The following is a 27702-nucleotide window of genomic DNA, read 5'->3' on the forward strand; positions in this document are numbered from 1 at the left end:
GAGGAAAAATCACCTTAACACTTGTATTTTCATAACTAATCTGTGAAACTCAGGGCTACACAGCCAAGAAAAAAAAAAAAAGGTGGGATTTTGGTCATTCTTTTTGTTTTAAGAAGTGTCCTTAAAGCAAACATTGTTCCCCAGAAAAGCATCACATCTGCATAAAAAGACATTACCGTTAATGTTGTCACAGTAGTAAAAGTGTTCATCTTTTAGAGAAGGGCATGCAGAAACTAAATCCTGCAGGCCCGCACCAGTTACAGTGAGACAACCCGAGAGGTTAAGGTGTTCCAAATGTGGCAGTCCGCCTCCGAGAGTCAATGCCCTGTTAACAGACAGAAGAGAAGTGTTAAGAGTCTGCACAGTGCTCGACTGACAAGTACTCCACTGCATCCCCACGTCACAGACTTAATTGCATCTCATAACAGAAAACACACCTCAAACAATGTAGTTTTAAATCTGGCAGTTTCATACCTTATGAAGGGGAACAAACACCGCTGAAGCTACGTAACAGACCCGGGAAATGAATTGATTTCTACAGAAACTAACAATTCTTTCCGATAGACTTAAATGGTAAATCACTTCATGAATGACTCCAGAGACGACCAAGTATTTCAAAGAACTACCAAGACATTCTTCTCCAAAACACCACTGATTCTGGCAACTCTTCCAAGGTGATGTATATTCCTCCACCCACCATGAAAACATGAAACTCCAAAGCCTGCTGCATTACGATTCCAAAAGTTTGACTGTCTTACATTTTTTCGGTCAAAATTATTTTGGAATCCAAATGTTTATGTTCCTAGGACTGACAGAGGAACCTCTTTCTGCCAACACACCATCTTATTATTCACGTGGAATTCCTCACTTTTTTCCTCCAAGTGCAAGAGAGTTTGGCTGCTGATGCAACAGCCTCACAGATGTATCACACCTGAGCAATCATTCCACATTAGTCTGCCTGCTTCTCTGTGAGCTTGAGCAGCCAGCCCAAGTTCAATCAAAAACAAGCTCACACACCCGAAAAACACACCAGGCTTGAATCACCAAGCCACAGATTCAAGCCAGGACATAAAACTGAAAATGCCTTCAGAGCATCACTGTACAACTTTCTCCTGTCAGCAGGCAGAAGAACTGTTGACCACAAAACCAGCTATCCATTAACAGCTTCTCTATGAAATGAGCTGGCAAGTACTTCTACTAGGAGGTTTCATTCTCTTTTCTCAGGGACCCAAAACACTCCAGTGAGCGCAAGAAGCACTTGTTGCAGCATACTCTCAGCTCTTAAATGCTTTCTTTTGTCCAAAAAGCGTCAATGGAAACCAGCACCACGACTAAACCCTTCCCATGAGTCAATGACCAAATCTCCTTTTGGTCCTAGATTTCCAAGTCATAAAAGGACAGACCAGTAACATGCAAACTACTCGCAGCATGACCTAATCAGCACCTAGGGAAACTCAGCCATAGCCTTTCACTCCAACACTTGAACAGCAACAAGCTCAAACACGATGCACAGCTACATGAAGCTCACCCTGAGCAAGACTAACGCTGCCGAGTAAAAAAAGTAACTGTCACTAGAACCACTATGGGAGACATTTGAACAGCTGGTATTTCTGCACATCAAATGGGAATGAATTCTCTGGAGAGACAAATCAATGCCAGCAGTGCCTCACACACGCTATTTCCCAATATGCCCAGCATACATGCAGGTAGGCATGAAGTCTTCCCACTCCAAGAAGCTTTAATTAGCCCCCAAGTGCTGCAGCACACCCAAACACATGGCTGCAACTACTCCAGCCTCATCCCATTCTCATTATGAAGCATAACTACATTTTTCTGACAATGCAAAATATCAGTGGCAAATATCACGCAGAGGATTCTGTAACTCTTGAAGCCATATCAGTGTTCAAGTCAACTATTTTTTTCTCCTCCTTTAATTCTTATAAGAAGTCATATTTAACATTATATTCTAAACATATAAAATTATCATAGAAACAGAATCATTGTGGTTGGAAAAAATATTTTAGATCAACTCCAACCATTAACCCAACACTTCCAAGTCCACCACTAAACCATGTGCCTAAGCACCATGTCTACACGTCTTTTAAATACCTCCAGGGATGGTGACTCAACCATTTCCCTGGGCAGCTGGTTCCAGTACTTGACCACCCTTTCAGTGAAGAAATTTTTCCTAATTTCCAGTCTAAACCTCCCCTGATGCAACTTGAAGCCATTTCCTCTCATCCTATCACTTGTTACTTGGGAGAACACGCTGACTCCCACCTCGCTGCAACCTCCTTTTCAGGTAGTTGTGGAGAGTGAGAAGGTCCCCCCTGAGCCTCCTTTTCTCCAGGCTAAACAACCCCAGTCCCCTCAGCCGCTTCTCGTAAGAATTGTGCTCCGGACCCATCAGCAGCTCCGTTGCCCTCCCCTGGACACGCTCCAGCACCTCTGTGTCTTCCTCGTCCTGAGGGGCCCACAGGTGAACACCGTAGTCGAGGCGCAGCCTCACCAGTGCCAAGTACAGGGAGATGGTCGCTGCCCTGGTCCTGCTGGCCACACGGTTTTGGATACAAGCCAGGATGCCCTTGGCCTTCCTGGCCACCTGGGCACGCTGCCGGCTCGTATGCAGATGGCCGTTTTCTGCCCCAGGCCCTTTTCTGCTGGGCAGCTTGGCAGCCGCTCTGCCCCCAGCCTGCAGCGCTGCGTGGGGTTGGTGTGACCCCAGCGCAGGCCCCGGCACTGAGCCTTGTTGAAGCGCACACAGCTGGCCTCAGCCCATCAATCCAGCCTGTCCATAAATTATGTCCTTATCCAGACATAAATGAGATGTTACTACAGTTTTATAAAGTTTCAAGCAACTGACAGCCATAATGAAAAAATTAGTGAACTAATAAAATCACTAAAGATCAAATCTAACAGCATTAATACTGCCTAGAACAATAAATTCACAAAAATATTTAACTTTGGAGCACATGCCTAGAAGACTTTATGGTTTTTAAAACCCCCAAAAGGAAAAGCTAGACAAAGTTCAAGTCTGGTACTACAAATATTTTAAAATGCAAAGACCCCTTAAAACTTACCAATTTCTTCAATAAAAATGTTTCTATTGAAACTAGGCAGATTCACACCAGAAGGACCCAACAAATAAAATCAGAAAAAAAATGTACTGCAGTAAAATAGTTAAAAAATGCCTCCTCACCTGAGAGCACGGTCTGTGATCTGGAAACATCCAGACAGACTGAGAAACTGAAGAACTCGTGCAGTCTCTTCATCTGTTTTTTCACTCCCAGAGTATGCAGAGTCTTTTTTCTCTGACTGCTTAGTCCTTGTTGTTTTTTTACACAGTGCAGAGGACTCTGGAAGTGCTCGAATAGTTCTTAGTGCTGTCCCAGCACAACAAAACGAGTGACCGCAGTAAATCAAGTCAGTAGAAGCACAGTGCTGCTGCCACCCTCTAGTCCTTAATCCATAAATTTCTCTACTGTAGCACGATGCAGAACAATTAATATGGGATGTTGGTTCCATAAGACAAAATCCTTCAACATTTCTGTGTCTCCACTCTGCAGCATCTTCAATGTCAGCTAAGTCATCCGCATCTAGCATCCACACATAAGCAGAATTAAAGTTTTCTGAGCTGTCAGGTTTAGTCCAATGCTGCTTGCTGTCTCCTCCCTCAATTAGGTTTTCATTGTTGATTTCATGCAAACAATTATACTTCTTGTTGGACTGCAAAGTAATCTCTCTGTTTTTCCACAGCATCTTAACGTTCCTGTTTCTGCAGCTTTTCAGAATACCTCTGGTATGGTGAGTAGATATGATACCCAGTGCTCTGGAAATCCTCTCTATAGCCACATCTGTGATTTTCTCACATCCAGACAGATCAAGGTGGCGTAGATTTTGACAATAACCAACTGAAGACCAACTGAAATCAGGTGAAAAGAAGTGGTTTGGTTGGTTGGTTAGGGGTTTTTTTTAGGTTTCGCTCAGAAACAGATGTTACAGCTAAATATACGAAAGAATATTTCACAAGTAAAATACATGTATGAATTCACAGAAGTTAGACCCCTGACAGGTTAATTTGATACTCCAAATACTGTAATACATGCCTAGAAAAAGTGTCTAAAGAAACATGAAATAAGGAATTAGTAGCAACCTGTATTTTTCCATATACACAACTTAAATGAAGTTCAAATCTGCCCTACATCAAACAAGTTTTTAAATAGTAAATCAGACTGCCAACACCAAATACATACGTGACAATCTCAAAAAACACCTTCTGTTGTGTATAATGCAGTTACCAACAGCCATCTAAGTTACTAGACATTAGCTACTTTCTCAGAAGGCTGAAAAAAACCTTACTGAACTAGCAAGTTTTACACACATACACACACACACAAAAAATACATCTGAGACATAATATTCAAAGTATTTTAGTAGTTATAATTTCTAGTATTTGAGTTTCTCAAGTTTGGCTGTTTATACATATTGAAATATCAATGTACTACAATCATAAATCCTCTGTAATTTCACATTTTTTTCAGAGAAAATAGCTGGATTCCTGAAACACATTCTTTGTACAGTATTAATTACTTCATGAAAGTGGTGAGGATTAGAGATAATAATGAAATGAGACTTTTTCACATTAACAAAACCTCACCCCTTCAGCCTTATCTTTTTCAACTGAAAGAGAAAATTGTAATTTTCTACAGTAATACTGTTACATTATTAGCTATAAAAGTCTATAGCTGATTTAAGTGACCTTTATATATCCATAGTTAGTTAATATCATTTTCCCTAAGTGATTACTTACATTTACAACAAGCCAAAGCAATCTGCCAAGTTACAAATTGTGGTGTTAGAAATACAGATATATAAGAAGTGGCAAATAATGTAAGTTTAACCTTAGATGGACAAAAGCTCGTTAAGTTTGATTTCGGAGCCACAAAAAATAAAGCTTTTACTTCAATTAAAACTTCCTGCACAAGCTGCAGTGCTGTTACAAGCATCCACGCTGTAAAGTTTTCTGTGTCATTAACACATAAAACTGGAGAGTACTGTGTGATTGAAAGTGTTGAATACTGAAATAGCCACTAAGTTTCAGTATCACAACAAGACCCATTGGTGCAGGCTCTGCATCCACGCATCACCCCACTGACATCAATGAAATTTTGTAGGCTTTGGTAAAACTGTGAAATCTACAGTTACTACACCCAAGTCTTAGAGCTTTGCCTACCAAACGCTACTGGCTACATCAGACCAAGAGACCTACCATAACTGGCTCTCCAAAGTCTATGGACAATTTCAAGTTGTTAATATTAGAACAAAACACAATTATTGTTATGAAGAGCTAGCTACACATTGACAGGTAATACGTACCCAATAGTGAAGAGAGAGCATTTGAAATGGACATTACAAAGTTACATGCTTCACTTGCTATTTCATTGATTTGTTACTCCGGTTTAGTTCTTAGTTACACGTGAATCCTGAATGCGATTTTTCTATTTCTATATATTGGCAACGGACTAAGACGTGTTTGAGTGTTTCCCCTCCCCCACCTCAAAAACTGAAATTTTTTTTTAATGAAAGAACAGCTATCTAACCTTTCAAATGCAGAATCTGAAATATCAGTTTGAGTGAGATCCAAATATTCCAAGTTGGGGCAAAGCTCCAAGATCTGTCTAACCTGGAAAAGGAAAGGAAAACAATCCGTAAAGACACAAGCCAGTAAGGCTGCACACAGTGTCAAGAGACAACATACGAATTAACATTTGCTTGAACTGCAACTCATTTTCACTACTCAAGTATTTTAAACTCTGGCACATCAGTTATTAATTAGAGGCTGCATAGCCACAATTATTAAAAGGCAGTTTCAAATTACATACCATTTTGCTAGACACTGCCGAACTGTAGGCCAATACTAATGTCTTCACTGAGGAGCCTACATGCGGGAGGACATTATGAATTAAGCCATGAAGTAAACGTTTTTCCATTTGTGCTATATTAATGGCAAGTGAATCTTCAGCTGCGTCTTCTACAAAATAAAACCAAAGGGAAAGACTTTAAAATATGCTTCATGTCATTTGGAATTCACATTGCCATCTTACATCGAACAAGTCACCAGAAAACTAAAGAATGCTTAACAAGGCATAAATTATGCTTAACAAAGCATAAAACTTGTGCCGAGTTTTAGCTCAACAAACTACTTAAGCCTCATCTTTAAAACAATATCTGCTTGTCTTTCTGACAGTCCTGAAGAGTTTAACTCCAATGGCAAGTAAAAACAGTAAGAGTCTTAAGAGAAAATTATCATTGAAGGACTTCGAGAAATATTTACTACAGATTATTTACTACAGATTACGTACTGCTCAGGGCTGTCTGGGGCAGCTGTTTCCACTGACCTGCTTTATACACCGAAATACTATCTCACAGGGCATTTCATATCCTGTGATATAACAGATTAATACAAATCTTAAATTAAGCCTAGAATGCATGAGGATGCACAATGATTCATCCAAACTTCCTGAAGAGATGAAGCCTACCTTTTACCTCCTCCTTAAATCCAGACACATCCCCATAACTCTTCTGCCTGCACTCACGTTTGCTCTCTCCTAGATGAATGAATTCAGCTCATTAAAACCCACTGCCTGCTTCTCCCCCTCTTCAGCCCCCACTCTCCTCTTTTTTTTTCCCCGCCCAGCTGGAAGTCAGGAGATGAAGATGGGGAAAAAGAACACTCATCTCAGGAACCTTAAGTAGTTAAGAAGACAAAACAACCCAAACACTTTTTTACTGTATAGATCTACTTGGCTTAGTAAGCATTTAATCTAGACAGAATGTCAGTACTATTGCTTCTGTCATTATTTTAAAGTACTGGTATCAACTATGATAAAACCTAGGTTTTTAACTTATTTTACAGAAGATACTCTATTTTATACATATACTTCTTACAGCCATGTCATCTGGGGGTGGGGAGCGGGGGGAGGCCACAGCAGCAAATCAACAAAATCAGAATTTACCTACCAGATTCATCTATGTCAGCATCTTCATCCCATTCCTGGAAAGCACGACTTTCATCTTTTCTATTTTTCACCCATTCCTCATCAGGTTCCGTCTCAAGATCTGCTGCAGGACCACTATACCAATCACCTACTCACCCCCCAGCCCCCCAAAAGAGAAGGCACAAAGAAGTTAAGAAACTCCTAGTCACTGCAGGAAATAGTAATAACAACTTATCAATATACTGTGACCTGACTTAAAGATATAAATTAGTTTTGCATTCATCTCAACTAAGATTGGACTGAACCTCGACATAACTTTTTTTGATCTATAGCTTCAAAAGATTCTTGGAAGAGCCTATTATGCTGTTCTGAGACATGCCTGCTGTCCTTATTTTCTTCAGGAGGGACCAATATGACTGCAACAACAACAACAACCACCAAATATAGGATATTTGGACTGTGTAGGTGCTGAAGTTCTTTCTGGTAGATAAATTAACCATCAACTTTTAGTATAACACTTGGTTTAAGACATTTCTGTTTTCCATTGGAATCTCACAAATATACATTCAACCAGGATGTATTTTATTGGCCTGGTTGTAGTCACTGGACGTAACAACTCCAGGGTCAAGAAACCCAAATTCCTGAAGGAGCCTAATTACAACAGCTATACAATACACGATTAACATACATATGACTCAAATCAATAGACAATTTTTTAGAACATCTGGATGATCATGAACATCAGCAACAGCTCCATTGTTTTACCTGGTAGGGCACCCCTACTCCCTGAAGGGGGCATTAATTTAGTTTGGGTATATTATAGCGTTGGGCTTGGTGTAAGCACGTCTACTGCCTCCCTCAGTGCAGATTTGCTTTAAACCAGAAACACCTTATTCAGCTCTCACTAGCCGGGGGATCCCGTTATCCCCAAACCAAGAGCAACCCCTGTGGAACAGTACCTAAAGCAAAAAGGTTTCTTATATGAGCACCACAGTGACAATGAAATCCTAATTGATTGTCAACCAGCTGTGAAGCAAAAGGTTCCAGTAACATTTCTCATCATCTTTAACCCATCTTTATAATACATAAAAAGCCTCAGAAGCCTTCTCTGTATTAGGAGGGAAAAAGTTAAAAATTTAATGAAATCTTTAGTTTTATGGGGTTCCCCTCCAGCAGTAAATCCCATTTGAGAAGCTTCCACCCAGTTTACAGCATTTCTGCACAAACAACTGTCGTAGTATAGACAGTACGTCATAGCTTCCTGTTGTGCCAAAAACAGTTTTAGGAATAAGTCATTTTAAGCAGTTGCCAATTATTTTTTTTGCATAGCACTCAATTATCAAGACAAATCTAACAATTTGAACTCCGAAACCTCTGCTCTCTACCCAGTCTTTTGCAGCTCAGCAACAAAACTATGATTTTCACTAAGATCTATCCAACCAAAAAATTCAGACCCAAAAGTCATTTAACTCCTGTCTGCCTTGTACAGATTTTAGAAGCCAGAAAGAAATTTTTAGCTTTTATGTATCTCAAAATTTAAGTTACATATTGTTAGCTTTCTCTCTTAAAGACACATAAAATACAGCTTACTAAACAGCAGAGACTGTCTCCTTGTTACTCAACTACACTGACATGGCAGCATTGTGCAGCATGCAATGATCTACTCCAGTGATTATTTAATAGTCACATAAATATGGACAAATACAAATAAAATATTTAAAGCTACAAACATTCTCATGACTTGTAACTGGCCTCACTGGAATAGAGTACTTTGTATACTTCAACAGGTACTTTTGTAAAGGTTACTTCTCAGCAGGAAATTTTAATTAACAGGAGTTTGAGGAAGAGAAGGTATAAAAAAACCCACTTAGTCCTTACTACTTTAGAAGTTACTGAAATAATATATCTAAAGAATCAGTACGAAAACTAACATACACTTTTCTTGGAAGTTTGAATAGAAAAAGAATAGATTCTGAGGAGGTATTAAAACTCCATGTTTTAAACTTCCATTCTGCAGTTATGTATTTTATTTCTACCTAGCAACCCAATGGAACAAAAATTTCACTGATATAGCTGTAACATCGGTATTTATAATTCAAACCCCCTTAGATTCTAATTAAGGTGTTGTATTAGTCAATATCCTTGTTAGCATTCATACAAGCAAACCAACCTCAATAAAACTAACCAACAGTTTGCATACAAGAGCTACTCACGGGTTACAACCAAGACAACTATTAGTTTCTTAATTTCTTAATTCATAATTTGGAAGTATGTTTTGGGTTTTTTTAACATTTAACCAAGTTTCAGGGCACTACAGTTGCCAGAAGGGTACACCCTTCTAGCTCACTCAGCTGCCAGGTTCATTGTACATGATATCTAAGCCTATAAAAAAGAATGTTTTGGTATAGGCTTAGATAATTCTGACAATCAACACTTTCGGAGGAAGAATTAACTTTAACTTACCTCTGGCCCAGCGAACAGGATAAAGATGTTTCCAGAGAGATCCAGTTTTAGCCAACTGTGACCATTCAGTGCTTACTTGACTACACTGACATAACTCTTGGGGGTTAAGGTAACTGAAAATGGTCAGCATTACTTCAGGAGGAAGATTAGCAATATTTGTGGTGTGCCCTGTTACTTCGGTTTCTGAAATATAGAAAGAGTGTGTTAAGTGAAGCACAGCCTCACAGCTGTAAGCAACAGTAGTGGAACTCACAGTTTGACTAGGGCAATGAAAAAAGTGTGTCAAAAAAAAGAGTTTAAAAAAAATAGGTATAATTTTGACTAAAAAAAAAAACCACAGAACCAATCAGCTCAAGTTTTCTGTTTGCGTTTTTCTCAACTGGGTAGTTTTTTCCAACCCTGACCCCCAATGATACAAGAAAGCCCTGGACAAAAGTAAACTGCTGCTACTAAACCACAGCAAGATGAAAGCGGTATCCACTATAAATGAAATGTTTTAAAGAAATGCCTTCTGTCATAGACTATATATATACACACTTGCTTTGCCACATTCTCAGGAAACAGTACTAGCACACAGGATCTACCAGCTGGGACCACCATCACTGGAAGCACTCAATCTCTTGACTGGGACACTGCACAAAGACCATGCTTAACTCTGCAGCTGCCTCCCATTTTATTTCTAGCTTTAACTGCTAGCATAGACAATTAATTTTAACTTAGGAATGGTGACAAGCCATTCTGGTTGTAAAGTAATACTAAACATTAGATTAGAGACTAAAATTTGACCATGGTAATTAATACTTCCATGGACAGCAGTAGGAACCATCCCCAATAGCTCTCCCTTACCTCCATAGTACAGAAAGAGCTGCAAACCATATATAGAAGAACAAATTCAGTGCTTTAGTTAGTGGGGGGGTTGCCGTTTTAAGAGAATTTTTAATGCTTTAAGGACAATTTACTTGAGAAAAAAAGTTTCTAAAATAGTTTTCAGGAGTCCTTAGAAATAGCAGGTTTCACAAATTAGTAGGTATTTACTTTAAAAGTTGCAACACGAAGTACGTAAGACTTCACAGTGAGACATGCATCCAGTTTCTTTTTCCAAAGCAGCTTCAAAAGTGAGTATAATGAAAACTTTACCCTGTGACAATCTATTGATACTTTAAAAAATATAATTAAATGCAGTTTCACTTGATGAATCGATATATTTATTCATACACCTGGCAAGTCACTGCAGGTAAACTACGGAGTATTTCACACTAAAATGCAGTTAAAACTGCACAGGGCTGCAAGATGTGTTATTTTCTTCCATTTTTAAGAAACGGTTGCAGGACACATACATCTCTCTCCCTAAAGTCTAGAACACAACCACTGCAGTTACTACTGTCACAAAACTGCTATTCCAACTAGACTTAACAGCAAGTAATGCTGTAAGACTGCTTCTGTCACATTCATCTGTTCAGACTCAATAGCATTTCACACCATGGACCATGATCTTTTCTGAAGGCATCACCTGGAGGGCAGAAAATGACCAGTTCAGTAGTTCAGAGAAGTCAAGTTTCATAAAAAAAAAAAAAAAAGTATCTGATTACAGAGCAGCTTTTCAAGTTTTTCTAATGAGTACCACATCTTATCAACACCACAAAGTTCATGAGGGCTTGCTCTACTTATCAGTCTCACACCCCAGTACTACACTTTTGATACATCAATTTTCTGTACAGTGTACACTTTGGTACATCAATACATCAACTCTTTGTTGTTAGTTAAGAGTGAAAACTATAAAAATGTACAACTTAAGCAGCTTCAACAGTCATAAAACAAGCCTGAAGTGCACTTTAGTGGTCATCCATTTATTCTAAGTTTCATCAGGAAAGGTAGTTACAGATGAACACAAGTTAATTATCCACTTCCAGAACATTTTATCTGTATGCTGCACAGATGCATTCCCATGTGTTACTCCACACACAGAGCTTCTTCCTTTCTGACTCCTGGAGAGGCCCAAGGAAGTTAGGTAGCAGAGCTGGGGAAGGAGAGTTGCTTTTCATTTGAAATATTGTTAGTTACCCAACTGTTCTGTGTTACTAAACCATCAACAGAAAAAGCTTACAAAGCAGTCCTGAAAACCAAGAACTAAATACAGGGTCTTCAAATAATTTCAATGGAAGTATGAAAGTAGAGTTAATTTTCATTTCTGTCTATTAATTACGTCAAGTATTATCATGGGAAGGGAGAGGAAGAAGGTTGAGAACAGGTAAACAGTGAAGTACTATATACATATTACAACCTGTCAAGAAGCCTGTATCAAACAGTAAAAAGCTTCTGAAGTTTCAAAACTGTTTAAAGAAATTCCCATTTTATAAAAACTATTTTATCTGCCTGTACGTAACTTTAGGTATATCACTGGTGTGGCTTTTTAGATAAAAACTGCAGTTTGAAAATTACTTGAACTTTAATTAGATGCTTCACCTTGATCTGCTTTCTCATCCACAGAATACTTAAAGACCTTCTGAAGCTCTTCTGCTTGATTCCACTTACTAAGACCTCTTAATTCTGCAGCTTCCTTCTGCGAGCAGTGCTGTGCAATTACTTTCTTCTTAATATCTTTCAGTTCTTCGTAAGTAAAGTATTCCATCAACATTGGCTGAAAAACCTAAAGCAAAGGAAAAAGGAAGAGTCTGGTGCTGACAGAGATAGTCGATAATGCTACAAAGACCTATCAACGCAGAATTTCCTGTTTCAAATTCTCTCCAAGTAAAACATGTCATACATTAAATGAACCTAAGGACAGGACTATGGAAGTGTTGAGTTCCAACACTCTGCTTGCCAATGGATACCGCACAGGCCCAGGCAAGCTGCTTAACTGTTTTCCCCAACAGAAAAGGGAAGTGATTAAATTTGCTTAAACTATATAACTTCTTGAGGTACTCACATAGAAGGCAAAGTGGCAAAGAAGAAAACCATGAGAAAATACTTCCGAAGTCTGTCCAAGAGAAGATTTACTCTCTCTAGAAGATGCTTCCCAGTTTTTGGAGACCCATAAGTCATCAGACTGGCAGTACTAGTCTATGTTTCAAATATAGGTCAGAGGCTGTTTGGGAGTGTCAGTTTGAGTCATGAAGCACTGCTTTACAGACTTCTCTTTTTCCTTTAAGTTTTGGTAGGCATCCCCTTAAATATCTACCCACCCCAGTGAGCTTTTGTTAACCAATTTTTTAAAGGACAAGAATTTCATCATGAATTTTCAACATACTCACTGTTTCAGAATGTGTCACTTTGCAGTCGGAAAACAAAATAATGACACCACAGTCCTGAACGCAAATTGGTATAAGTAACAAAACCAGAGAACTGGGAAAAAAACCCTGAACCTCTAAGCCCTTTGTTTCTGTTATTCCAAACTCCAAGGAAGATCAGCATAATATCTGAGGAAAAATTTTACCTACCTCCTCCTCCTCTTTCATATGAGGAAGGAAATCCCTGGTAAAGGCTTCCAATCTCTCTTTCAGCTGTTTTGCATAGTTTAGCTGTTCGTATTCATTCTGAGAAGAAAGCAAAGATTTAACTATTACCTGATCTTGTCCATTGATTCAAGGATTGAACTGTTAAACAAGCCAGTGTTTCAAAGTAGAGCCCGTTATATCTTCCCCATGCATGCAGCATGTTCACTCTATTTCATGGTAGGAATGTGTTCACTTACAAAGTTTCACGACAAGCTGACAGTCTGTACCGGCCTGTTACTAGACAGAACAAACTATTCCCTTCCTGCCCGATTCCAATTTATTCTGCTATCAGATATGAATTAACTTGTCTAATCACATTTCTACTTTGGAGCAAAGACTGAAGTCTGCCAATCTAAAGTCTCACTCAAAGTTCAAAGTAGTACTTTGACTGTATTTTTACAAAACTCCTACTTTTACAAAGTAGAACTTACAGACTGATCTAAGTATTTGCACATTTTCCAAAAATCATTATTCTAGGATATAGCAGTTCCGCTTCACCTTTCCACTGCACACATTTTACACTGTTATTTTTCAACTTTAGCTTCCCAATTATAATCAGAATTTATTATCAGACATGCTCTATAGATTTACTTTGGAAATAGAAAGAACTTTTAAATAAAGATGTAACTGATTTCTGAATACTAAAGTTACACCAACCTCATCTATCAATGTGTTAACTTATTCTCTGTGCCAGTAGTAAGAAGCTGGTTCTGGAGTCTGCCCAGTAATTGCAACATACTGAAGTTCCTCATAGCTCTTACAGTAAATGTTGTAAGTTTTTCTTTTCAAACTTCTACAACATCAAGAAGCCCTACCACAGTAAAAAGCTTATACCATCAAGTTTAATTTAAACTAACCACACTCAAAAAAGTTAAACAGTTGCTGTATCTAAGGAGACCTAGAGAAATGTTTTTCCACAGTTAAAAAGAGTACACTAGCATCCTATTAGAGAAGTGTATCACAAAGCCCAGTATTAAATTTCCTCGCTCCTTCACATTCCGTTTTCCAATTCATCAATGGAAACAACTTAAGACAAATTTCAAGGTTTAATACACACAGAGGACAAAAAAAAAAAAAAAAAAGTTATTTGCTGGATTCCCAGGTCAAAACCAGCTGTAAAAATGGAATTAGACTAAAATGGAATCAAGTAACTGCATATTTAATATTCCTCTTATGGAAATCATGGACCATGTATACTAGAACTGTTAATATGGTACGTCAAATTACTGGAGACGAGTGCAGGAAGGGAGAGTTAAGTTGGGTGCCCCAGAGGAAAGACGTGGCAGGACTGACTGAAGCAGGATTCTACTGGAGAAGAATTTAACAAGTTTCAGTTGTGAAAAAGCCCGCTGGAGAAATAACATTTAGAGTTTCTTGAGGACTGGAACATCAACAGCATTACTGAGCAACGGATTACGGGAAGTAGTACATGACTCACTAACAGAATAAAACAATGCCTTTTTTTTTTTTTTTTAAAGTCCAGTAATCATCTCCATTTGTGACAATAATAGAATGCTATGTGCCACAAAAAAAAGGTACCCTGGGTTTCCTAACAAATTAATAAAAACCATCATTTGTACAGTCAGAAATTGTTTGGGCCATTTAGCAGAGTAGTCTTTGTATTGGAAAATTCCACGTTGTCTCTCCAAAATACCTCCAATTATGCAGTGATAGACTTCTGTCACAAAATATACCTCTGAAAAGAACTTTTACTAGAATTTTAGTAACTGCTATGAATGGCAAAAGAATTTGTGTTTCAGATTGGAAAATTTTCACTACTGTATCAAACAACCACAAATGTTTCTTCTTCCTCCTTAGTCTGTGTAGAGCATTAAGAAAGTTGAGGCAAACTAATAGATAATCACAGCATGTTTTCCTTAGAAGACAAGTCTTTCTTACACTCTGCTTACCTTTACATTCTTCAATCCTTTCTCAAAGAGGCTAAGCATCTCTGAGAGTTTGTTGTCCGAGTGTACATTGTACACTGTTCGGCTGCGTTGCTGAAGTAAACCAATGATACACTCATTTTCAATCTGCTCATGCATTTTAAATTCCTTGAATGTGGCATAAAGAGACTGCAAAAGAGCCCGAAAGTCATTGTTGTTGGAGAAGTTGGTCTTGGATAGCTAGAAGAAAGAAAAGCTCATTAAAAAAAAAAATAAGAAATTAATGAAAATCACATCAAGGTCAAGTTAAATCCTTAGAACAGGTATTAGGTCCAGTTAATCATTGTTCCTGTTACTTACAACACAAAAGCTGAGAACCTTCAGTTTTATACAGAAAACTGGCAAACATAAAAATTGAATTTGCAATTCATGCAACTCGCTTCAAAGACATCAAACATTAAGAGTAATGAATGCTTTTAATTTCAATGTTCAAGCTTAACAGATAAAAATCAGAGATTCAAATGCAAGATAGGAATACATAAACTGGTATTGTATTTGAATAGTAACTTTCACATAGTTTATCTAATTGGTACATTACACCATTATTTAATACGACTTCTTCCAGAAGTGGGTAGAATTAATACTAGCATTTGAATACTACAGATTAACAAATATTTATATGATAACCCTATTAATATGACTATTTATTCACAGGATTCATGATTATTTTAACCTTCATGACTGACTTATTCGATTTTTATTAACAGGAACCAACAAATTCTACATAAACCCCTCAAACTTTTTTAAAAACTCATTATGCATGGTCATTTCATGTATACGTTTCCTCTTACATTAAAACCTTAAGCCATTCATACCTGAATTCTGTTAACTCCCCAAAATAAGTTAACAGAGCAGTTTTACTAAAATGTTGTGTTTTGTGAATGAGGTATAAGTAAGGGATTTAATTGCACAATTCCCTCATTTCCAGTGGCAACTACAACTGCATTTCCTATCACAGGCTCTGAAGAAAAAAAAAATTAAGCTAAAAATTTTACAAATAGTGCAAATAACTAATGATAGCTACAGAAGTTTAACAAAGCATAAGAAACACAATAATGCACACTGTAAAGAAAAGCATGCTACATTTAATCAGACAAATTCTGAAGGCAGCTGTCTTATTCCACATGAAGGAACAGAGCTTAAGAAAACAGGAAAGTAGTGTTAACTTTTTAAAGATCATCCTTGAGAGAACAATGCACTTACAGCACTAGCTTTAAGAAGCTAGTAGAATCAAAGTTGTGTTAAGCAACAAACAAATCTTGTGAAACACCAAGATAAGCAAATGTAGAAAGATTTCCTGGTAGAAAACAATGCAATCTCCCCATCCCGGCAGGTAACTGAAAGGCTTAGCCACTTTCCCAGATCTACATTTTAGTAGTAACTAAGAAGCCATTACCAGATGCCCCTGGGCCTACCTTTAGGGACACATTATCCACAAGGAACGCTGAGTCCTAACAAGTGAATACAGGCTACACTAGCTGTGGGAAAAGGTCTCCAATGGACCGTGAACCAGAAAACAAGAAAAAAATCTAGACAGCACAGAGCTCCTGATAACACAGTACTGCCATTTTTACATATGTATAGTCGACATAAGCAACAATATATTTTAAAACTGCATTTCCAATTGGTGAACGTTGAAAAACAGTATTTCTTTTCCATTCTTATGTTTTATTCCACGTGCAGCTTCAGGAATCATAGCCTACAGCAGTATACAAGAGCAAGCATTCTAAAAATAAAAATATTTTAATTCAGAAAACAAGCCACTGGAATAGTCATAAGTGTTTTAGTTTATAAAGATTCTGGAATCTAAGGATTCTACTAGAAACGGGAATCTGAGACATATGTTCATACATAATACTTGCATACATCAAAACCAACCATGAATCAAGATATCTAAAATTTCTATTGTTTAAAAAACCCAAATGTACTTATTCATTCTGACATTGCATTGCCACTTCCTGGCAACCACTGGCAATGCAACCAAAACACACTGGACATCTGCCAAGTACTTATGCAACTCCAAGTCTGCTGTGCATACTGTACATTACACGCTGTACATACAAGCAAAACTACTGTCATTATGGGAAAATAAACTTACTTAGCCTCAGCAGAGAAAGAAAACAGGGCAAAGGTAAGGGCTGGTTTGGGGTTTTTTCCCCCGGTATCTTTTAGACCACAAAGATTAGTGTATTTGTGATGCACTGTTACGTACATATCACAAACGGGAAAAGATCGTGGCTCTGAAGACCATTTCTATCCTATGCTAAGCTCAGAGAATGCAATATACAGAGCAGTGGCACTACATGAAACTAATGGTTAGGCTTTCTACACTGAAAGACAGAAGTCTGAACAAGCACAGGAGATTGGTACAACCTCTTCAGGATAGCCTCCTGACCTCCAGCTATTTGTGATTCAGACCTCAATAATGGTGCAGTTTGGTTTCTAAAGTAGCAATTCTCTTCATCAAGGTCTCAAAATTGTTCATTCTACCCATAACTACCCATAAAGATCCACAATACATGAAGTCAGTCCCCAAATACCCTTTTCCCCAAGAATGCCATTTGCTCCCAAATGCTTGGCATTTTGATAGATGTAAAAATGTAAACAAGGCTGCTGATGTGTGTAACGGTAAGGTTAAACAAAACTACTCTACTCTGCTGTTCAGCTTAAAAATCCCCACAGAACTGGTCCTGATACAAAATTGCATCTTCTCATCCTCCTCATTCAAAGTTTGAAATTTTCAGTACCCAAAAGCTTCCGTTGAACCTACCTATTAACACCCACAAATCTGGAATAAATAAAGAATCCATTTGTACATGCAATTTAAGAATTCCTGTTACAAATGTGTTGTTATATAAGCCACTATAACATGAAACGCTTGCATATTCACCTCTGCTACTGAGGCTTCCAGCAGATATCCAGGAGATTAGGAACTATGGAGAGGATATTGAAGTTTAATGACTGTACTTGAATCAGAAATTTGTACTTTAAAAAGGTTAGCTGAAGCTGAGAAAAAAACTGGCTTTTCAGAGGACAGGTAGCCTAGCAACAAAGTCACTCGGTCAGATTTGTAATTTCATTACCAAGACTGATGAAGTCTTATGGCCAGGACCAAGACCATTAACAGACAGCAGCTGCTCCACTCTGAGGTACACTTTTCACCAGCTTTACACAAGGAAAACTAGTGCAGGAGTTTAGCAGTGGAAAAGAAAACCACCATCACCCAGACTCAGACACAGAATCCCAAGAGAATGGCAAAGAAGAGAAAATGGACTGTATTAAACATATTTGCTGACTGGTCAAAAGTACAAAACACAGTGCATGTGTGATCCCTGACCAGGCTTAAAACACACTATGCTAATGTGATTATCACAGCCATAGGTGTTAGAAATACCTGGGAGCTTTCTGACTTTTGAAGACATGCTTAAGCAATTGTAAGTACAGCACAACTGTTCTTCTTTGGAATGCAAACTCTAACTGAGGAACAGTACCACATGAGAAACTGTCCTGCCTCCTGAAGCCTCATGAAATCTAAGAATTAAACGTAATCCCAACATCCTCAGCAACAGGCCAAACAACAGACAGTGAACTGCCCTGCAAATTCCATCTGAAACACTTCAGAGACTTTTGGCTGATGCACGCATACTCTAGAAGTAGCCAGGAGCTGTTACATTCAATATTAACTTTATTTATTAAACCCTTATTTAAAAAAAAAAAAAATACATTTCAACTGGGGAAGGCACATCAACAATCCAAAGGCCACCGTGGTGCCAGCAGTGAACCACGAGGTTGCAAAACTTATCAAACCTATTCCAAGTAACAGCATGACAAGGTTAAAGAAGTTAAAAGTGGCTGCAAATTCACAAACTGCTTTATTTCAAGTGAAGGTTTTCACCATCAGCACCTCTTAACTTCTGAATAACCACTAACCCTAAAAATTCAGTTTGGCATGTAAAAAAAATGGAAAGCAATTTTTTCCTTCATTTTCATGTATCATCACAAGTAACATTTTTGATAGGTCATTCCTATATATTATGCTTTCCATGTGCAACCACTGAGCTCATTAAGACCTATACAAGCAGCCGATTAACACTGAAGTGAAATAAAAATATAGTATTTTAACATTATTTAATATAGTAATTTGATATTGTAAATATTATATGTATATATATATAAAAAACCTAGGTTTCTACCACTAGTTATCACAGCGGATTTAAAACTCATTTAAAAATGTATTTTTCATTATGGAGCCGGCAGACCATTGACTAAAAAACCTTAACATTTTTGGACCAGAATAGTACCGGCGGGGGGGAAGCAGCATGGCATTACTAGCTAGCTACAGCTCTTCACTCTTAGATTTGTAGGTATCGTGTCTGCATACGCAATAGCACTAAAATTCAAAGGACAGGAACTTGAACTCTGCAGATATCTCAGTTCTGTAAGCAAGAAAATGGAAGGGACAAAGACCAGCAAAAGGTGTGCCTGTGTCAACATGGAGAGCATGCAGTTTCATGTTATACTTAATCTGCTTTAAATTAGGGGGTAAGGATAGAGGAGGAAACACCCAGAAGCAGCAGCCCTGCCCCTCCTTCCAGCTGTATAATCCTACCACTTCCCTGGAATATGCTCTAGCAATTACACAGCTGCAAGATTAACCCATTTGGTGTACCGATCCAGTAAGAAGCTGCACCTTTTTAATGGGTTAATTTTTCACCTGGTCAGTGTGCTAGGCTGACCGACAGCCTGCAATGACACCCAGTTACGTGCAATGTCTTATTTAGGAATCCACAAATTAATTTTGTATTGTTCCCAAGAAAGAACTATAGTGCCAAGGTAGCCTAGCAAAAAGGATGACACTCCTCACTATCACCTGCAACTTGGCCTGCTCTTTACGTAGAAGTATATAAGGTGAATATTAACGAGAATTAGCTAAACTGCTTCACACTCCAGCTGTTTGGATGTATGAAGCCTTGAATCAGAGCATACAGGTTTTCTACCCTGGGTGCTTTTCTTGGCTGTGGGTCAACCCAAAATGATAGTAATTAGTAAGGCAGGCAGGAAGGACAGATCTAGCAGAACCCAACAAGAAATCCAAAACTTTCAAATGCCCATCTGTCTGTCATCTTCTCTATATAATCCTGTCCTCTATGTCATCTCATCAGTTGCTTTGCAGCTTAACTGAAATCTTTTCATAGTCTTTCAAAAAAAAAAAAAAACCACACCAAAACCAAAGAGAAAAAACCAACCCCAAACATTAAGGCACTTTTTTTTTTTTGCCACCCACACCCCACCCCCCCAAAGAGCATAGGCAACAGGGCAGGTACAATCTTGTACTCTCTGTTTTGAAAGGCTAAGGTCAAGCTGATAAATGGCAAGCATAAGCGCACAGTGGAGGTGGAAACAAACTGCTGTGTTTTCATTTTTATTAGGGTCTTTCATATCACTCTCGTACTACATAAGTAGTCAATTTTGTCTAATGAACACCTGTAGTTCAGTTTTGAACCATGAAGGACTTTTCACAGAGAGATATAAACAACAACACAGGAACGACTGCACCAAGATTTTCAGTGACGTAATTGCTACAAGTGTCAGGCTCCCTTGAGGACCGTGGCAGAAAGCACAGCTCAGGAAGCACCGGTAAAATCAGCTAACCCTCCTCCACCCTGTGGCTTCAGTAAGTAGTCTATCAGGGACAAAGAGATACAGGCTGTCACCAGATCTGTGGAGATTAACCCAAAAAACATTCAAGAAAAATCTCGTAAGGATATGAAATACAAGGACCTCAAATAAAAACATGATGGATGATGAACACTTGCAGTGATGCTGTTATTTAGGTATCTGTGCCACAGCATTTCTCATATACATTCTAGATGGGCACAGATACAAGACTCCTCTCCAGCCTTACATCCTCACAGAGATAGGTTCCTGCTGAGACCTGGCCTTTTGGCCTTCTGTCAGGACATTTCTGAAGTCTCAAGAGTGGAATAGCAGCCTCAAGGCTCCTCTCCACTCTCCTACAGCAATAACTCACAAACTACAAGCATAGCAATACCTTTGCTTCTCGGAACCAGTCTCACTGCAATTTCCTAACACCACTGATGTTGGGCACTGGAAAAATTCACCACAATCCATCTTGGGCACTAACTACAAAAATAAAAAGCCAAGTACCTCAAGAATTACAACATATGGTCTATTTGATCAGTTAAAGCATATCTTAATATAACTGCATAAACCTGTTTGAACACCAATACACATTAATTACAGTCTCTAGCTTTAGAAGGCATCTGTTTCTTCGGGGGGGTTTGTGGTGGGGTTTTTTGGTGGTGGTTTTTTTTTAGTGCCAGAGAGTAGGAGAGAATAAACTGCCATTGCTTAAAGCAGGGAAGGGCAAAGGTGGGTTATTACTGCTCTCCAGGGCGGACTGGAAGAGAGGACAAACATCAGATCAATATGTGAAGGGTGAACAGAAAACTTTTTTCCTACAATTTGAGGGCAAAAATAGGTGCTAAGCAATAACTTGTGAAAAAAAAACCAGCTCCTGTGTCTGGCATAAGAAGATACCCCTCAGGTTTTTCTTGTGAAGGAAAAAAAAAAAAAAAAGACAAAATGGCAAAGCATCTGATAGGCAAGAAAAAATGGGTGTACCGCCATACATGAGATAAAGAAATGGTGAGAAGGTTTGAGGTGGCAACATGAGCTAAAAGCATCCTGAAAAAAGGAGCAAAATTCCTGTGCTGGTCTGAAAAGCCTCACTTAAACTCCAAACATGTTTTATCACTGTTGTCTCCCATTTCAGACCTCCTTTGGCACTTCACTTAAAACACACTTGCTTTAAAATGAAGATATTTAAAACACATTGTCACTTCCAGATTCATCTTCAAAATATTCTTCTGCATGAAAAATGAATTCAAAGCTGTCATTTCCCAACAGGTATAGCAAGAAGTTACTAAACTATTCAGCATCCAGAAGCTAAGATGGAAAGATGACTGGTAGAGTTTCTGATGGAATAGTTAGAGGCATGGACAGCAAACTGCTCACCTATCTCTGGATGCTAATGAGGAGGTTTGATTTCCTTCTGTCTTCTACCTGCACTGTAGCCCATCGTTTGCATACTTATTAACACTAAGCATCCTGAGTTTATTCATACTAAACATAGGTGAAGGTAAGTGCTCAATGATACAAAATGTCAACTGGTAATAACCAAATACTATGGATTTCAAAATCAACACAAATATATTTAAAGCAGCAGTGGAAAATGAATGGCAGGGTACTGAAATACTGAAAAAGGATTTCAAAGGCAGAATGAAAGCTTTAACATTTGTTGGCTAAAACCAAAAAGAGACATCTTCATGGAACAGTAATTTTCTGTTCTCAAGGACATTAACTGAAAAATACTTGACTTTGAAATAAATAGAAAGTCAGAATGTTGATAATTTTTTTCTAGTTTTTCAGATTTCAGTCCCCCTTGCTGCCACAAAACGTGTAATCATAACGTGGTCATATAATTCCCTGCCCAACACTTTACAACATCAATTCAACTTAATTTGGGAGTATTTTTCATCCTAAAATGGTTCATCTGCAATATTCTTATTATAAGAACATCACAAATTTAACAGATTAAACCAATTCATTCTCTTTAGCAGAGGCCAAAGCTTGCAAGGAAGAAGAACAACTGAAGCGCAATGCTGAAAGACACAAAAGTTAAAGAGAAATGCAAGTTATCAAAAGAAACTATTATTAGGAAATAAAGGAAGGAACTTTTTAGCTATATGGAGTTTTGAAAAAAATCCTATCAAAATAACCAAGAAATTTCCACTGCAGGTAAGTAGAACAGAACAGCCTTAGACTTCAAACGAGGATGGCAGAGGACACAGAAAAACAGCAAAAAAGACTATTATACTTAGTTAGAAGAAGAAAAGGGATACTTTAATTCAACTATTTAACAGGAAAGGCAGAGATGAGAACAGCAAAATTAAATATCGTCTGTTAAAGGCTTCATAACAGAATTAATTGCAAAAAATATTTATGGCAATTAATTTTTAACAAGGAGTCAGAAGCATAAGCTAAAAAAGAAAAATACAAGTTAAATATTTATACAAGTTCAATGTATTCAAGTCAGCAGACATGACAAAATTGATCTGAATTTCCTGGAAAAACTAGCCAAAGTAATTATTGAACCATGAGAAATAACTGCAGAGATCTTTTGTAGAAAGATGAGATCACAGAAGACTCAAGTCAGGCAAACAGAAGAAGGTCCTTAGATGGCTTTGATCCAGCACCCAAAGGTTTTACAATAAAGCTGAGCGATTAAAGCAGCAGTTTACTTCTGCGATGGTTAAGAATCCTGTTCCCTCTTCCAATACTGTCAACCTGTTTCTGGAGCTTGTTTGACCTCCTAGCGAGCCAGTTTTACTGAATCACCTCTTGCTTCAGTGCACTACATGAACTAGCTGCTCATCAAGGGGCCAGACAAGCACAGAGGATATCAACAATTAACTCTTCCAACAGCAGCTAGCTGTTAGATACACTCAATCAGTTTTGAGAGGCTGACAGACATGAGAACACATCACTCATCACTGATAACTGCATTACAGCATTTAAAGCACAATTTTTCCTATTCCTTTACCTAAAGCAGCCTAAATTTGCTGAGTAATGCTATAACACAAAGATTGGAAACATTCTTTGGCTGCAACAACTCCACAGGACAGCAGGAAGTTTGAAATCCTGTACCAGGTGTCTTATCTCTGGGGAAGGCCCAGCCAAAATTTAATTGCAATGCGTATCTAGACCAGAGTCTGCTGCTTGAGTAACCCTGATCTTGAAGCTGATAAGTAACAATCGGCCAGCACAGATTTGTTTAGAAAAAAAGAATGTGATTTCCTTTTGATAAGATAACCAAAGACAAAGACAATACATGTTAGAGATCATGATTTCTCTAAGGTTCTTCATACTGTTTTGCCTTACAGCAAACTAATACAGTCCACAGGAGATGGTAGGGTAGCTCAAGCACTTGCAAACAGTGCTCAAGCCATAGGACCAAGCTTCCACCCAAACCACAATGGTATTTTCAATACACGATTAGTTGAAATCTGTGCTGCCTCATGAGAGATACGATGCTTTCAGCCACTGCTAGTAAAGCAGGAAAGCTGGTAATACACAAGTAGCACACTGACTGCAGGAAACACACGATCATAATGCGACAACAGAAACAGCTTCTATTGGACATCGACATGCTGACTTGGACAAGTGCATATTTCCACATGCAGGATAAAAGTCCAATGAAAAATATGAAGGGAAATTTGAGTATCAGTCCTCAGAGAAGCACAAAGCAAGTATGCTGCTGTTTAAAAAAAAAAAAAAAAAAGACTGCAGAACACCACATCCAAAACACATCTGCTCTACTCAACATCAACAGTGTTCAGTTTTGCACAACAGATTTCAGGAAAACACAGACATAATTAGGCTGAGGTTTCACAGTAGTTTAAGCCAATCTAGTTGCTGGCTGTCACAGTCCCACCCTCCGCCTCACATTGGCTTCAACACTCATCTGACCAGTGCTTGCTGGCAGCACTACATCAGCAGAAAAACTACCCTGCTTCAAAAAAAAAAAAAAAAAAATGTTTTCTGCCAGCTAAGAGCCTTTGTGAATCACTTCAAGTGCTGATGGGAGCAAGAAAGGCACACAGACCTAACAGCAGCAGTTAGACAGCTTAAACAGTTACAGAGTGGCAGCTGAGTCCTGACAAAAGCAACAAGTACACTGAGGTGCAGAAAGCACGACCCACACGATGAAATGCAATTAATCAGTTTGCTTAGGCCAGAAAACAGGTAAAAAGATGGAAGACATGGCTACAATCTGCAAATCAGCACAAGATCTTTCTGAAAACGAAGAATGGTTCACTAGAGATAAGAAAACAGCATTTGCTCTGTTTGTAGCAAAGATGACGTCAGGCATTAGGAAAAACATTTTAACTATAAAGACTGTCTGCTGTAGCACTCCACTGCCTACAGGGGGGTACATGCTCTGAGGACTTAAGAGAATCTACTTTAGAGTAGGCAACAGATTTGGTAACTTTGTGGATTTCCTTACTAAACACAATTTTAGTTATTATTATCCAAGTCCAGGGCACTGTGTACAACGCAGGTAAAAATGCCATTTGAGAATGCAGCAAACGTACAGTGGGATCTCTGCTAGCAACAGTTAAAAAAGTAGGATAACTTTCCTAATGCACCAAACATCTTAAATGCCTGATTCACTGTTCTGTCTCACATCAAGTCCTGGAAAAACAAAACAAACTGTGTGTCTCTGTCCTAATGGATTATTTAAGTACCTACACATTACCCATCAGTAATATTATAGTTGTTCCCCTGAAAAGGAAAGCATGGATGCATCCATTTTACCCTCGCTAACATTTGGGGGAATTTAGTAAATTCAGCCACTATATTCAGCAGCTATATTACAGCATACAAGGAACATGAGGAATAACAGGTAACACATAATTCACAAAATTAAAGACCCCTCAAGGACGAAATAAATTTATAAAGAGCATGGCTTTAGAGATTATAATTGCCACGTAAGCAGAACTACAGTCTTATCTAATTACAGCATCTCAATCACACAAGAAGGAAAGTCAAACAGTTCAGAGTCTTCTCTGATGCAAAGCAAGCATTACTCCAATACAAAGGTCATTGGTCAGGCAGAGTCTCCAAATTCTCAAACAGGGTTAAAGGATGCCGGATTAAATACTTTGAAGAAAGTGTCGTTCATTCATGCTTGCACTTGTTCAAAAGAAAGAAGTAGTAAGCAAACTCCTGTATAAATTTTTTGAGAAAATAAGAGATTATGATCATTACAAACTGTGTAATTTTAATCAAATTTGCAATATTTAGGAAAACCGATCATTCCTGCACAGGCAGTTTCATTTTTATCAAGTCACAGTAAAACTGGCCAAAACTTTGTGGGAGGCTCAATAAAAGTGGCAGAAATGCCTCTCTAACAACAAAACAGTATCCGGAGGTTCAAACAAAACCTGTTCAGCTGTTGTTGACAATATGCTAATACAGTTGCTATGGGCAGGGGGAAGAAAAGTCCTAGTTGTTTGTTTCCCTTCATGTAAAATCCACTTGTTATCACAAGTTTTCATGCTGCCGCAGATTAAAAAAAATAAACTTCACTGCAAATGCACTCACAGATAAAAGGCAAAGTGAAAAGACACAAGGTCTCACTTTCTCCTCCCTCTCCCCAGACCCTCTGCTCAGCCTGTTCAGTTACCTAACCCAGCAAAAAAACGCTCACATTTTCTCTACCCAGTTAGCAAACTGAACAGGCTCACACAAAGGGACCTGGTGACCCCCCCAGCAGTACAAGGTGGCCTGTGGAACACAGGGGAAGCAAGCAAGAACTCCCCCATCCCGTTGGCAGCAAGCAGTAAGCTGTCATAGTGTCTCCCAGGTAACTTCACCCTCCTTTTAAATGTCTGTTAGCCAATCTGGTTCTCCAAACAGCCCTCCAAGCCCAGAGATGGGAGGCACTACTTCTTTCAGTGCCAGTGCTGGCATTGAAGTGTTTGCCCAAAGCCCTTCCATCGTGCCCAGAGCTGCTGCTGCAAAGTTTGCCTTTCAGGTGACACATCGGCCTTGATCACCAACTACTCTGATGCAAGAATAAAAATTACTTTTGTCCACGAGTAAAATTACATATATACGAAACAAATTAGAAGAAAACCTACTCAGGGTATCTTTTAAGCTACTCAACAGTTAAACACTGCGCACACAAACGCGCACACAGCGGCTCGCAGCCTCCCAGCGAGAACTACGCGCAGCATCGGCCCCTGGCCGACACCGGTTAGTTACAGAAGGCGGCGGGACGCGCTGCCTGCCCACCACGCCGCGCCCCTCGGCACCACGGCCCCGCCGCGGCCCGGGGCCGCCCGCCGTAGCGGCGGCTGCTGGCCCCGCAGCCCCCTCCCCAGCCCCGGGGCGGGCAGCCAGCCCGGGGGGGGGGGGGAGGGCCGGCGGCCCCTTCCCCGCGGCCCGGCGAGGGGAGGCGGCGGGAAGGCGTGGTCCCCGCCGGGGAGCGCCGCTCCCCCCAGCCGAAGGGAGCAGGACGCCCAGAGGGGGCCGGCGCGCAGCCCCGCTGGGGCACCAGAAGGCAGGGGAGCCCCGTCCTGGCTCTGAGGGGGCCGAGCGGGGCGTGGGGCGCGGCGGGAAGGCGGCCCCGCCGGCCCCGCTGCCCGCGGCGGAAGGGCCGGAGCCCGGGAGCCCCGCAGCAGCGGTGAGGAGAAGTTGCCGGCGGGGCCGGGGCCGGGGCGGCGGGGCGCTGACAGCTGCGCACTCCCCAGACCCTCCCTCCCGCCGCCGGGGAGCGGGGCGGAGGCCGTCCCTGCCCGCTACCTTGTCGCAGTAGAGCCCCACGAGCTGCTTCATCCGCCAGTGCGGAGCCGAGAAAACATCCACCTCCTCAGGGAAAGGAGCCATGTTCTCCCCATAGAGCCGCGGCGCTAACGGCGGCGGTAACATCCGCCCCGCGCATGCGCGGCTGCGCCGCGGAGGGCGCCCCGCCGGCCCCAGCGCCGCGTGACGGCAGCCGCCCCGCGAGCATGCGCGGCGCCCCCACCCCTCCCGCGGGCGGCGGCGGCCTGGCCCCGGGCGGCACCGGGCTGGCACGGCGAGCGCGGCCGCCCCGCCGTTGTGCGCGGCCGGCAGCGCTCAGAGCCCAGCCCTGCAAAGTCCCGGGGGCGGGCGGGCAGCACCCGGGGCATGGCCGCGGCCCGTGGTGGCGGGCCCGAGGCCCACCAGGTG

General features: G+C 40.0%; 1 protein-coding gene across 2 annotated transcripts in view; it reads right to left on the reverse strand.

Moving 5' to 3' along the window:
- Positions 1-27456, reverse strand: part of FBXL5 (F-box and leucine rich repeat protein 5) — a 35679-nt gene extending 8223 nt beyond the window's left edge. The window contains exons 1-10 of one of the 2 annotated variants that reach the window (XM_055798118.1): positions 27295-27455; positions 14866-15081; positions 12899-12994; positions 11925-12108; positions 9462-9644; positions 7021-7146; positions 5883-6031; positions 5601-5683; positions 3200-3922; positions 177-325 (exon numbers count right to left, since the gene is read on the reverse strand). In XM_055798118.1, coding sequence (XP_055654093.1) covers positions 177-325; positions 3200-3922; positions 5601-5683; positions 5883-6031; positions 7021-7146; positions 9462-9644; positions 11925-12108; positions 12899-12994; positions 14866-15081; positions 27295-27420 — 2035 coding nt within the window. In that variant the 5' untranslated portion in view covers positions 27421-27455. Of the gene's footprint in view, positions 1-176; positions 326-3199; positions 3923-5600; positions 5684-5882; positions 6032-7020; positions 7147-9461; positions 9645-11924; positions 12109-12898; positions 12995-14865; positions 15082-27294 lie in introns of both variants that reach the window. The other variant, XM_055798117.1, reaches the window with a different exon arrangement.
- Positions 27457-27702: the final 246 nt, after the last annotated feature.

This window comes from Falco peregrinus, chromosome 2 (assembly GCF_023634155.1).
Source record: "Falco peregrinus isolate bFalPer1 chromosome 2, bFalPer1.pri, whole genome shotgun sequence".
Lineage (NCBI taxonomy): Eukaryota > Metazoa > Chordata > Aves > Falconiformes > Falconidae > Falco > Falco peregrinus.